This window comes from Melanostigma gelatinosum (genome assembly GCF_949748355.1).
Source record: "Melanostigma gelatinosum genome assembly, chromosome: 19".
Classification (NCBI taxonomy): domain Eukaryota; kingdom Metazoa; phylum Chordata; class Actinopteri; order Perciformes; family Zoarcidae; genus Melanostigma; species Melanostigma gelatinosum.
Window position 1 is genome coordinate 15,507,225 of NC_136652.1, and position 14,286 is coordinate 15,521,510.

Genomic DNA, 14,286 nt, shown 5'->3' on the forward strand with positions numbered 1-14,286 from the left:
AGCCTATGGCTGCATCCATATCCCAGTTCAAGCATGTTGAATGTAACTATTCATTCATGTCGGCAGAGATGAGCCTCATTATGAATGAAAACGCATTCATGAACATTGTGATTTATGTACGCAAAGGAGTTCAATTAGCTGACTGGGTAGGCTGTAAAAACAACTATTGGCCTGAAGCCTGATTTTCTTTGGTATGACAAATATCTTTATATGAGACCATGTTTAATAAACCCATCTGTAAAAATGTGCTAATAAACATGTTAATAAGTTAATAATAAGCATATTTTATAAAAATCAACATGATTTCCACCAGTGTTGCATGCCACTTTAAATATTACTTCTAGTGTTTGTAGATCAGATGTTTCTATGATTGCAGGCTTTGCTTTTGAGAACAGAATGGCAACCATTTCTTTCCAGTATGTTAATATGTTGATATGTTATATGTCACCTCAAATCATGGCTAACTTTTCAGAAGGTTTAGAATAAAATATTTTACAGGCAAAAACACCCAAAGTTGCTGTTTTCTTTCAGCTCTTGAACACAATTTATATTTTGCTGTCAATACAACTGCAATACTTGTTCGTAGGATCAATACATTGTAGGTTGTGGTGTTTTAGGGGAGTTTTGCTGTTTATCCTTCTTAAAATGAAAGAATGAAAATGCATCCGAACAGTTTGTCTGGACACTGTACAAAACTTTCCCAATATTATTCCTGTCTTGTTTTGCACTAGCAAGTTGCACTCCTACGCTGTCGTGTTTTTCGTCACTTGTCATGGTGAGTTCCCACATTTATCCAGAACTTGTCACAGATAAACGACCTGCAGCCGTCCTGTTCCGTGCAGCTCAACAACAAAAGACACAGCGGTGTTTTGAACATCAACACAATGACAGCCACTGCTTGATAATGGATCAGGACTGGCAAACTGATCTGAGTCACAAGTTACAAAATGTTCTTCATGGTTAACAAGCACAACGTGGACCGAGGAGGCTGCTCACTGGCACCCTGGTTTATATTGGTCAGCCTCATCCCTGTCAACAGACAGACAGGACCATAAGCACATCCCTTAGATGCTGCATTACACTGAGAGGATACGACCCACGACTCTGAGGCTACATCCACACTAGTCCAGTTTTCCTACGTTTACACTGAGCAGCCACACCACGCCGGAGTTTTGGAGCATTTGTTAGCATTTCCCCATTGGCGGTAATGTTAAAATTAGCTTACAAGCTAGCGAGTCGGACCTGTTGCATGATGGTGTGCCCTAAAAGATGGAGCAAATGCCCTAAAGAATTGATAGAGGGCGAAGATGATGTCCCTGTTTTTTCTGCTGGGTGACCCAGCTTATCCCCTGATGCCGTATCTCATGAAGGAATACCCCAATGGAGCTAACGTTACATTCATCAGCCCCACGGCAACAACACATGGCAGCGAGTGATCGACGTGTGTTGACCACATTTATGGACCATAATCGAGTAAACGTTTCCGTGTAAGTGTTGATTTTAAAGTAAAGTTGATGTGAGAGAGAGAGAGAGAGAGAGAGAGAGAGAGAGAGAGAGAGAGAGAGAGAGAGAGACCCGCAGCGCTGTAACTACGTCCAACGAGACACGGCCTAGTGTGGATATGGCCTGAGCCCTTGAAATGGGAGCCAGCATGATTCACTGCTGAGTTGAGTGTAGACTGGCTTTATAAAGACACGGAAAAAAAAACTTATTTCAGCTCTTTGTTGGCACAGGAGTGATTTCTGAATGTTCAAACATAGAGAATCCATAGACTCATTTTGTTTGGTAAATGGTAAATATACATGGATTTATTTGATTGGATGCAAGCAATCTGAACAGGGAAGCGACTAGATTATCTCTAACTGTGTTAGTGAAGCCATGCAGTCACTCAAAGCACTCAAACGACTGCTGTAATGCAAAGACAGAGTATTTTGTAACCTGCAGACAGCCAACCTCAGAACCAGCCCGGTTGGTCATTGGTTGGTTCATTAGCAATTCTGTCTGCAGTGACATCAGAGAAAAACGTTGACTCAGCCACTAACCACTACCGCCTGGGGCTTGAGAGTTACATGGTGAGAGTGGCGTTTACCTCACACATTGAGAGGAAGCTGGAACTGTGTGTGGGTGTGTGTGTGTGGGTGTGGGTGTGTGTAAGGTTCAATGCGACAGGTCCTTTGCAGATTGTCTAATTCAACAGTATTATTCAGCTTATAATTGGCCTCATGTCTTTTCCTTTTTTTTTTTTTTTTTCGTTACTTTGCATATATTATGAAGTGCTGCAATGAGCTGCTGTGACCACAAAACACACCATTGAATGAATTAGAGAGTATTGGTTTTGGAAACTTGCTGCTGTCACTATCTCTTTGAAATAGAATTGAAATAATGGATAAAAAATATTCTCTTGAGACAGATCTTTTGGATGTGCTTTTATGAGTGAACTGCCTACATTTTGTCATCGAAGTAGTTCATAAAGATGAATCAGGGTGGCTTGGCTTGGACCTAACTGTAGAAAATGCTAGTTATTGGTCATCAGTTCAATTCATCTAATTTGATATCAGTTCATGAAACACAAAATAGTCACAAGAAAACAGTTAAGGTGAAAATGTAACATAAAGACTAATTAATCATGAAAAATAAAAATAATCTCATATTGAAGCCATGAATAAGTTATAAAGCTTTAATAAACCCTGCACTAACTTTAGGGTCTTTCAGCTTTTTTTTGGATTTATGACCCACAACTTTACCGCTTTGGTTCACTCATAGTTCTTGTGTCAGCGTCATATTCAGCCACAGCCGGCAGCTGTTTGAAGCAGAAAAAGGTTCCGTCTGTATACACCACTGGCTTTCGGACCAAAACGCTGACAGACAAAGTTAAAGCTGATGAACATAGTGGAGCCTTTAGTAGAAGTAGTAAGAGACAATTGGTCACATCCGGAGATAAGGCCTTTACACACCAAAGATTTTATTTTCGTGTGATACATTTGCGAGCCATTACCTTTTAGTGCCTTTTAGTGATGTGCGAGTCTTGAATAAATCGTTCAAAACGACTATTTTTACCGACTCAAGAGGCACAAGTCCTTATCTCAGGGGTGACCAAACCTTTTTGATTGTGGACCATATAGATACATTTAAGGATTCAAGGCCAAACAATAAATGCATTGATTACAATAACACTGTAAGAAAATCATTGTTTCCAGACCAGCAAACCCCATGCGGCATAGAAAAACAATGGTCCACCGGATCGAAAGCCGTCATTGAGCTTTGATGACATGAGGTCTATGATGAGCTGTTGATGATAATCGAAATAGCTCTTGTATCCTGGTCTTTCCACTTTCTTCCTTCAAAGTAAAGTTAGTTGTAAGTACCTTGGACATACTGTCACGTGCAGAAGAATAAAAATAAGATAAGTATGTTTCTATAAGTACAGCTGTTCCAGAGGGATTCAAAAGCATTCATGCACAAGAGAAACCAATCAATGAGGCCAAATGAGGAAGCAGCTTTAGATCCATCTTCCTACGCAGAAAATGCATGCACGACTAAATTCCTGTAACTTTGATTGGTTTGCAAAAAGGTTTGGCCTGTTGGGAAATTTGAAATAGCTGTAGGCCTCTTGGGAAACAGCAACAAGCAAAAGGCTAGCATGTTACAACAGCACAACAAACCCAACGCTTTAATGAGATTCAACAAATTCACCGCATTTTCAAGTACATTTACATTGCAGTTGGAGATGGGAGGTGAATGTGATTGTGTTTTTGATTCAGAAACATCGCAATTCAACGTATAAAACATCATCAGATCTTAGGTCTCAAGCTTTTAGTGCTCCCTTGTGTTGTTGTTGTGAACGAGCAGGGCTTTCATCAGAGATAAGGTCCGAAGCCGTAACACTAATCACACTGAGGAGCCAGACAAGTATTGACAAGTGTCTGGAGAGCTTTAATGAGCCATTTATTCAATAGATGCACGAGCAAAATCATTTACCAAACTTTGGTTTCATTCACGACTGCAATTAATTCAATCGACTTCCTAATTTAAAAACTTATACACAATACTGGCAGGAAAGCAAATAATGTTGAGGGCAAAGGCCCTGCAGACAAAATAGTTATGCTGCATTATTAGGTGCATTATACTGTGCATACACAAGCAGCTGCAGACAGGGGGAACGTTGGTGTAAGAATATAAGCAAAATGTGATAACATTAGAGTTAGCTGTGTGTCCGTCAACTGTTTGGAGCGAATAAACCCGGCCACAACATTCTTCAGAAGTTCGCGGTTAAGGGTTGCATGTGCGTAATCCGCCAGAAAACAGAGTAGAAGAAGTAGAGGCTCAGCTATCTGACCCAACTACGAGAGGAAAATGGAGATCGATCTTCAGGAATTTGTTTAAATTGGTCAAATTTGTTCTTCTAGTTCAGCTAGTATTGGCCATGTTTCATGATGTCCGTAGAAAAACATTCACACATCGTGGGAATATCCGAGAAGACACCGAAAGTAGAAACAGCTCAGTCACGTGAGTTAAGTGTTCGCAATGTCAGTATTTATCCGGCAAAGAAGTTTCCATATTCCTTTTAGCGCATCAAATGCAAAAAAACACCTCAAGCGAGAGAATTTTTTTTGCAATTGCGGAAGTTCATATTTTGGGGTATATACGCATCACATATTTCATATGTGATGCGATATTCATGGGATTTGTTGACAGCAAGAAGTATATAGAATAGCACAAGCTTCATCCTTTAATCCTGTTGTTTTTTTTCATTTACTGTAAAATGCACTGCAGGAAGCACATGTTGATCCTACACATGCAGGAGAGCAGGAAACCACAGTGCACTACTGCAGAGGGATCATTCTGTACTAATATCCTCTGAGCCACAATGCATTCAATTTTAGACCTGAAGGTGTTTTAACATCTGGTAAAATATCTTTCTCCTTTGGAAGATATGATTGCTTTGATGTGAGGCTTTTTTTTCTGTTGTGGAGAAAGAGTCTCAGTAGGAAATTCACAGGCATTGATTGGAAGGAGAAAAACGACTCCTTGCTCCTGCTGTACCCCTCCGGAGCCAAACAATCAGCTGCAATCAATGAGAATAAACCTCTAAACTTTACACCCTATTCCAGATAATTATCCTCATTGCTTCATGGCTTACTCTATTCCATATGTGTGGGATTTGGGCACAACAGCACAAAAATAAAATGTGCACCGTTTCACACATTTTGTGATTTGATTGAAACACAATGGTCGATATGAAAGTATATGAAACAAACGCAGCCAACCAGCATAAAAGAGCACTTTTATTTACTAAAGAGTCAAGTAGAAATGTTGTATGATCTTTTTAAGATACAATCAAGGTGCTTGAAAATAATCTGCCAAAGGGGACAGATTATCCAAAAACAAAGGAAAAACTCCAGTTTACAAATAAACAATATTAAAGCATTTACCAACTCTGCGAAAAGCAGTTGAGCATGTTTTATCTCTAAAACGAACATGGATCCAAAAGTGCAATGCACATAAGAGCTGCACTGATTGTACGATACGACTCAAGCCTTTTTTCTCAGCTAGCAAGCACATGGACGGGTGTTTCATTCTAATCAGTAAAGAGTGCTGTGCGGATGATGTCAATAACACTTCTTCATCAGGCACCGAATCTCCCTGCACTGAATTTGGAAACGGAATTGTTTCATCTCTCGACACATCCATATATGTTTGGCCCGTTGCCACTTTCGATGATGTGCCTCTATGACAACAGAGAAGCTTCAATAAACATTTTGAAAAAGGTGATGCCCTGCAGTTCCACTCTTAATTTAACAATCAAATGAGTATGTTTTGGCTTGAACTGAGGGTGTTGTGACTTGGCTCCATATTTAGGTCCTTTAACATCAGAAGTCACGATCCCAGCCAGAGAACTCCTCGTCCGCCTTGGTCTGATCAAGAGGGAAACGATCAAAGTTGATGTAGCAGGGGCCCTGAAGGAGGAAAAAGTCACAGTTCATTGAACTCTTGTGGATATACATTTAATACACACAGTCCTGTCCAACCGGGACTATTTAACAGTAGCGTGTCCCTCCCTGCCTCTCTATGTAAATAGGTCAAAGGCCCTGAATAATCAACCTGACCTTAAAGGGATAATGCCAGTACGTCTTTAAAATGTCCTCCACAAAGTGAACCTGTGTTCTTTGGTTCTGTTTTCCTTAAACCAAACAAAAGGTAGAACTAAATACAAACCCAGCTACAGGTCAGACTTGCCTTGCGTATGAGCCGGACTGTGGGGGCGTCGAGCTGACCCACACGCAGCTTGTGCCAGTTCATGCTGCTGAACCACCTGAAGGGAAGAGAAGAAGGACGATTACACGCCAAACATAATGAGAGTGAGAAAGCCAGTCAGCAGTAAAGACAAGAAGATAAGATAAACGGTTTATGAGGTATATCACATATTTACTATCAAACACCCAAACACATGACATGTTGCCATCGTTACCTGTGATGACGGACATCTTTGATTCCATTCTTGGTGTTTCCTAACCTCTGACCCGGCCGAGGTCTGCAATCAGAAACACAAGACATAATTTTATTCATTCCGCTTTTTAAGAGATTTGCATTCAAAACAGTCATAAAAAAATGCAAGTGCATGTTATGATAGTGTATTGAAATACAGATATGCTGCATAATTCATGCACTGGGAGGAACTGTATCATCTGCTCTAACCTCTAAAATGTTCACATACATATTTCATGAGAAAGTTATTCAGGCGACACATTGAGTTCCTTTTAAATATATCATGCTAGAGCGTTATCAGTATATAAAACTTGAATCAACATATTCGTCTCACCTGCACATTTTGCTGATTATGGACTTGGCTGCCTCACTCATGTACGGTGGGTACTTGAGCACCCCGTCCAAAATTTTGGCATAAATCTTCTGAGGCTCTGAACTTGAAAAGGGAGGGCTGGCAAGTTGAAAAGAGAGAATCGTGATGTTGTTTCAATCTCTCAACGGTCTGAGATTAAAAGAAATAAATAAAACCATCTATTTGCTGTTGGGACTGCAGATAACGGCTCGTGCAGAAGTCAGTCACATTTCCCTACTGCCATCTACTGGTTAACATTTGTGTGACATACAATCATTCTTTTGCTTGAAAATTGTAATCTTAGGTCATTTATTAATAAGGGCCGGTCAGATATAAAACCTTACAGGACATGCAAAAATGCTTTCTTCCATATAAGGGTCGCTGTATAAGTATTACCTTCCCACCAGGAGCTCATAAATCAGGACGCCAAGGGACCAAAAGTCCACTGCAAAGTCATGTCCCTGGTTTTTGATGATCTCTGGGGCCATGTACTCAGGAGTACCCACAAATGAATAGGTTTTCTCTCCACGCACCAACTCCCTGGAAAAGCCAAAGTCCACCTGCAGAGACAAACACACACACACACACACACGCACACACACACACACGCACACACACACACTACATGTGAAAGCACTGGTGAGCTTTAAGAGTACAGAGATGGACACACGTACACAGATGAGGACTCACCAGTTTGACATAACCCTTTATGTCCAGCATCAGGTTTTCAGGCTTTAGGTCTCTGTACATGATGTTCTTCTTATGAAGGTAGGCGTAAGCCTCCACCACACAGGCAGTGCAGAACACAGCGATGGGCTCGTCAAAACGCCCTCTGAAATCACAGACACGGAAGACTCTCCAACAACTTCCTCCTCTGCTCGCTTTGATATGGTTTCAAACTATTTTAGGACCTTCCGTTAATTTCTGTGACTGATATTTGCATTTGTCTGGGCCAAACAGACAATAATAACTTGTGTTTCCCAACGTTTTGTGTTGCTCAATGCTCAAACTAAATGTTCTTTCTTTCACAGTGTGCCGTTGGTTTACACTGAGGAGTAATTCCGCCTCGCACAACAGCGCACCCCAATATTCTGCTTGTACAAACATCTAAATGAGGAAATGAGTTGTTGTCTGTGTTTTCTCACACTTCTTTGAGTTTGGTCCAGATCTCTCCTCCCACACAGAACTCCATGACCATGTAGATGTACCGTGTGTCTTTAAAGGCAGCATGAAGCCTGCAGAGAGAGAGATAAACTGGATTAAAGACCAACCCACGCCTCCAAGTTATCTGTACATTAAACTGAATCTATATGCCTTGATGAAATGATTACATGATGGTGACTGTGTGTCTGTGATCGTAGATACCTGACGATGAAGTCGCACTGGGTGGCTTTAAGGATCTTTTTCTCAAACAACATGTGCTCCTCCTGTCTCTTGGCAACAATGTGCTTCTTGCCGACCCGCTTCATAGCATAATACTTCCCATGATTCAGAGTGGTCATCTTTAAAAGGAGCAAAAACAATCACTAAAGTTTGCGACTCAAAGAAATGACAACAATCCCAATATGGTTTTGCATAAGGGAACTACTGCATTTTACATTCTAGCAAATATTGAAACAGTGCTTCTACAAGACAAACAACACTCACCAGCCCAACACGGCCAAACCCTCCGACCCCAAGCGTGACAGGATCTCCTTGATAGCGACCCTCCTGGTACAGCACCGGGACCAGGTCCTTAAACCTCAGAGTGGAGTCGGGACTGATGGAGACAGACGGTTGACAAATGCTATTTCACTTCAAGAAACTGACTAATGTTGTTTATAATGATCGTGTTACATCTTTCGGCCTGCATCCAGCCAGTCTTATCATCTTTACAGCCACTCACATCGACTTTTCTGGAGCTTGTGCCTCCTGGAGCACTTTGGAGCTGGGAGTGAAAACCAAATCAGGACAGTCTATTAAGCATTTACACATCACACTGTTGTCAGCAAGGCTCAAACGATTCATGGTCATGAAACGAAAAGTGTTCTGCTGTACGTACTCGTCAAACAGCTCTAGGTGTTCTATGGGAATTGTCTCTTCGAACACCCTAAACGAAAAGCGTTGTTAGTGAAACTGCATCGATCCAAAAAAAGTACACAACAAAAACCTCACGCCGTGAAAACAACAGTGACAGAGAACAAATACACTGGAGGAATTTCTGTCAAGGATCTTTCTGCCCGGGAGCTGCAGCCTGACCGAACAGGAACATTTAATGTGGAGCCAGACTCACTCCTTGTCAATGGAGAAGCAGGTGACGGGGCCGTCGGCACTGCAAGTAGCAGTTCTCAAGACTTCCCTGCAGGAGGACAAACATCGCACACATGAACTCAGAGAAACTGCACGTCATTACTGCTCGCACGCAATGTTGTGTGTGTCAGAAATCGATGATGTCGTGTTTAAGTTTTTGCTTTTGCAGCAACGGGACTCATTTTCGACGTGAATAAACAATGGCACGTGGTTTCTTGATTTATAGGCTTTTCACAGCACATTCCCGCGTTAAATATTGATGAATTCATTGATCTTTATGCTGCACACATCTACATCCAAACAACCTCACAATAGAACAATTAAATGCTGATTAGAGGCAAAGAAGCTGCATGATATTAGATTTTTTTTATATTAAAAAGCCAATATCACCTGTATATAATCAAACCAATGAGTCTCTTATTGTACCGTAGATTACATACAATGTATTTGGGTTTCATGTTGTTGTTTTTTCCACAACAACCAGCCACAAATTTGCTACAGACGATTTAAACTGTTTGCAAAATATTTTGGATTTTCAATCATTTTACAACAACTTGGCTGATTTGCATATCAACAGCACTGAGATTTTCACGTTTAGAAGATAATTGTCAGGTTGCACAACCATAATGTCAGAGATGACAGCAGCCAGAAGAAGGTGCGCAGAGCAGTGGATGTTGCACACGTTTCGCCAACAAATGCCCTGAGGCATTTGTTGCCATGGTTACCGTATGAGGGCCTGTTCCCCGAAATGCTCCCCTTTCCCCATCCTGCGAATCTGCTTCTGATGCCCGTTCACGTTCTTGGTCACCAGGACCTGAGGGGGCGAAACACACACGTGAGAGGGAGAAAGAGATGATGAGTGCATATGTAAACGGGCCGGTGCGACACACTGAAACATTCAAATATGAGTTTGCATCCACACAATGTAACACCGTACCTCTCCTTTGAGGATGATGTAGAAGGTGTTTGCTTCTGCTCCTTCTCGAACGATAACATCTTTGTCCTGGTACTTCACCTAAGGAAGACAAGACAAGTAGCATAAGAACAACACATGTCATTTTCATATGTACAGAACTTTATCAAATACGTTTGAGGTGAAAATAAGGCTGCTGAGATTTAAACTATGTCAGCAACAAAAAAACAAAAAAAGGAACAAAGTATTAAAAGAGGAACAAAAAAGATCCTTGTATTTAACACAAAGTTCACAGTGGGACATCTAAGTACACACCTCCTCCATAGAGTCTATTAGTTTGGACAGTTGGACATCATTCAGGTCCTTCAGGGTACGAGACCTGTGACAGCATACAGAAAATGAAGCAACAGAGATATAAATAGTTGTTACATGGTCCATTAAGTGACGCAGTCACGTGATGGCAGTGTGACATAATAGGAAAGCACCAAATCAAACCGGATTATTCAATTTCTACTCGCTGCAGCGTTCTTAAACTCACGTCTTCAGGAAGCCCATGAGCTCCTCTCGCTTCTTCTTGGACTTGTTGGTAATGATCGTCCTGTAGGTCTGGCGCTCCATGCTCCACAGACGCACTGCTGTCTTTGCTGCAACAAGTGAAAGCAATGAGCAGATTAGACTGTGAAGTACGGCTTTCCTATATTTAAAAAAACGGCTGTTATGGACTTCAATGAACGGAAATTGAAAGCACACAGATGCAACCATTTGTACTGTCCCTCATACAAAAACACAGCTAACCCCATGCTACCACGAGAAAAACACACATGCGCTATTTCTACCGACAGTATGAAAATAAACTGTTCTGCATGTCCTTCCAAGAGGCGCCATCACAGGGACTGACCTTTGACTGTTGCTGTCCGTTTGCAGTTGTACAAGATGGCCAGTTCCCCGAACACATCACCAGTGGTCAGGCTGCGGAGGTTTCGGCCTGCCTGAGTGACGAGGAGCTCGCCAGCTAAAAGATAGAAAGAAAATAAACAGAAATGTGTTATTTACCACATGTTATATTGTATCAATGTTTGTTTTTTTTAATTAAGGGGTTATCAAATCAAACTCATCATAAATCCTCCATCACACTCAGCACACAGCAGGACGACCGTAACACACATCCACACACACCGGGACGTGTCCCCACCTGCTACTATGTACATGCTGTCTCCTTCTGTGCCCTCTTTAATGACGTCATCTCCCGGTTTGCAGCTGGATACCGCTAAGAGATCCACCATCATGGCGGTTTGCTCATCGTCGAGGCGGCTCAGGAAGTCATTCTTCTGGATGGCTTTGACGATCAGATTTGTCTCGCTGATGAGAGACGTCATCTTCAGCTAAGTGCCATTGAAATCTCGAGGAGCTCCCACACAACATGCAAAACCCATCATGCATTTTTTTTTAGGTCTTTGGGATGCGGGAGAGGAAATCCTATTCGATTTGTCAACACTGCAAATGGAAAAAAAAAAACCCTGTGCAGTCTACCAACCTGGCCATTTTCTTGACCCTCTTGCGTGTAATCTCCAGAGTCTCGGGCAGCGGTTCAGAGGCGATGACAGCCGCACGGCTCTTTCTGACCTGCGGTTCAATCCCATTACCGCTCTGAGAGGGAAATTCTGAGACGGACAAACAGTGGGCCGCATTAACTGTAAATGTCTGCAGCTGAATGTTGTGTCAAAGGTCACCTCCTTCATGTCCCTGCTGCCTATTATGGCCTCTTACCCAGATCATCATATTCACCGTTCAGCTCCTGCAAAAGTTTTTCCTTCTCCTGCAGTCGTTGTTCTATGACAATAAAAGCAGAAAAACAATACTTTTAATGTACAAAACATCACAAGGAACATGCTGCTGTTGTGCAAGTTCATTCATTTTCTTAATATAAACATTTATAAGACAAGTCTGAAAAGGACATTTTACGGATGTCAGTGCTCTCTGGTGCATAGGATGAGCTAATATCAGCCGATATGTGTGTGTGTGGTCTGCAAGATGTTTTTTAGTTGTTGCAGACAGTGTAGTTGTAATGTAAAGTTATAACTCTTTAATCGAGTTAGAATTGTACTCACCCAGGTCTTTGTTTTGCCTCTGCAGCTCCTGGTTGATCATACATTGTTTTTCTAGCTGCTGCTTCAGCTCCTCTAGCTGCTTCTCCATGACTAAAATAACACAAAGAAATAAAGATGATAAGGAATCAATGGTGTGACGATGAACTGCAGCACGCTCAATGGTAGGCAGGTATCCGGACACAGACACGAAGCCCACCAAAGATGCTGCGTGCAGACTCACACACACACACACACAAACCCCTTATGTCATATTTCAGCTGTATGTACCGTAACTATACTGATTATACTGATGCCTTTTTCCCAAGGCACTGAACTCTACTGCCCTGCCTGCACACAGCAAGAGCCCCGCTGAATAATGCAGACTAACGAAGGACAGTCAACAGGGTGCTTTCTAAACGCTGTCACACCCTGCCAGCTTGTGCTAAAGATCTGTTGGCAGAACCTGTTTCAATAGTACAACAACCTTCATTATTAGCGCACTTATATTTGCTCTCCCTGTTTGTTTGCTTCGGCAATAATGTGGCATCAACAGCCTCTGCTTTAGAATGTAGTGTTTAAGTTTGAGAGTGGAGCAAACCCGGTAACAAATACGTGCGCACGCAAACAAATGAATGAACCTTTACAATCAATACAAACACAAGGTTGCAGGACCAATATCCTAAACACACACACACACACAGCCTCAACGTGACCCCGCCCCAGTTACCCGCTGCCTCACCCTGAACATTGGACAGCACTGCAGATTAGACATTATGTTGAAGCAAATCATAAAGTCGCTGAGCAATAGCCCATCAAAAAAAAAAGAAAAAATGGCTCCTGTTATACTTTTAAAGATGTTTCTTTGAGGTGAGTTGAATAAGAACATTGGGGTTTTTGCAGCTGTCACCTAGATTGGATGTGATATTTTCCATCACACCAATGATTCACTGTCAACAACACTGCGATAATCCAGTCCAAACATTGGGGAGTTTTATTAACCTGCCACACACACACAGACACAAAGAGAGAGAGAGAGAGACAGAGAGAGAGAGAGAGAGAGAGAGAGAGAGAGAGAGTGCGAGAAAGAGAGAGAGAGAGAGCGAGCGAGAGCGAGAGAGAGAGCGAGAGAGAGAGGGAGACAGAGAGAGAGAGAGAGATAGAGACAGAGAGAGAGAGAGAGAGAGAGAGCGAGAGCGAGAGAGCGAGAGAGAGAGCGAGAGAGAGAGAGAGAGCGAGAGAGAGAGAGCGAGAGATAGAGAGAGAGAGAGAGAGAGAGAGAGCGAGAGAGAGAGAGAGAGAGAGAGAGAGAGACAGTCCTGTGGACAACCATTATTTGAAAGCTTGAACTGCAGCTATAAATAAAGACATTGATTGTGATGATAACCTTCGGAGCCTGCTGGTCAACATGTAAATAATGAGACCCACGCACTCGCTATTTCGGCCCGGCACGACTGGAAACACTCGCCTTTTATTTAGGTTGATGCAATGGCTAGAAAACACTGAGATATTTCTCTGAAAGTCTCTCAGGTTTGACACATAATGTTGAACACTGATTGCATGAAGCAGTGATTCATCCAGCAACTGATTCCAGGAGAGAACGGGCAATGGGGAATTAGCAGAGACAACTTTAAAAAATGGGGGTATTTCTGTCTGCTTGTCAGCTGCACAGGAGCAACATGATGCCCGACCATCACCATTTTACTGATACTGGCAATGTACACTCCATACTGTCTGATTAGTCATTGATGGCCAAGTGTAATTACAGCTGAATACTCATAAGAGGCTCTGTGATAGAAAACAGGAGAGATCATGTGTTGAAGATGAGCTCTTTTACTGGATATTAAGGCTTTCCAGCACGTGCAGATCATCATGCTTTTACTGAATAGGCAACAACTGCATTGCCTCTCTGAGGGAAGCCATGGGAAAAAAACGGTTTATTTTGCTGTTTACAAGCCTGCAAAGGTGCAACGTTTGCACTTTAAACACATGGAGCCATCCTGTTTTGTCACCATGACATCTAACTCTGAAAGTCACAAGTGATATATCGACACACTCACCTGCAGGCTGTGTGTGGATCAGGAGAGTAGATGAATGTCTGTCCAGCCTATAAAGGCCGCATGGATCATGGGAGTCAAATAATCACCCTGAACTGCTCACAA

General features: G+C 42.1%; 1 protein-coding gene across 1 annotated transcript; it reads right to left on the reverse strand.

The window, feature by feature from the left end:
* Positions 1 to 5,870: 5,870 nt before the first annotated feature.
* On the reverse strand, positions 5,871 to 12,236 carry prkg3 (protein kinase cGMP-dependent 3; the record flags this gene model as incomplete). Its single annotated transcript, XM_079290721.1, has 21 exons — positions 5,871 to 5,957; positions 6,238 to 6,313; positions 6,470 to 6,532; positions 6,821 to 6,937; positions 7,235 to 7,398; positions 7,529 to 7,670; positions 7,984 to 8,073; positions 8,204 to 8,340; positions 8,486 to 8,597; positions 8,724 to 8,765; positions 8,880 to 8,927; positions 9,111 to 9,176; positions 9,853 to 9,941; positions 10,065 to 10,142; positions 10,356 to 10,419; positions 10,579 to 10,684; positions 10,939 to 11,052; positions 11,233 to 11,399; positions 11,575 to 11,701; positions 11,808 to 11,870; positions 12,149 to 12,236. The coding sequence occupies 21 exons, from the start codon at positions 12,234 to 12,236 to the stop codon at positions 5,871 to 5,873; spliced, it is 2,040 nt and encodes a 679-aa protein (XP_079146847.1).
* Between the last annotated feature and the right edge of the window lie 2,050 nt (positions 12,237 to 14,286).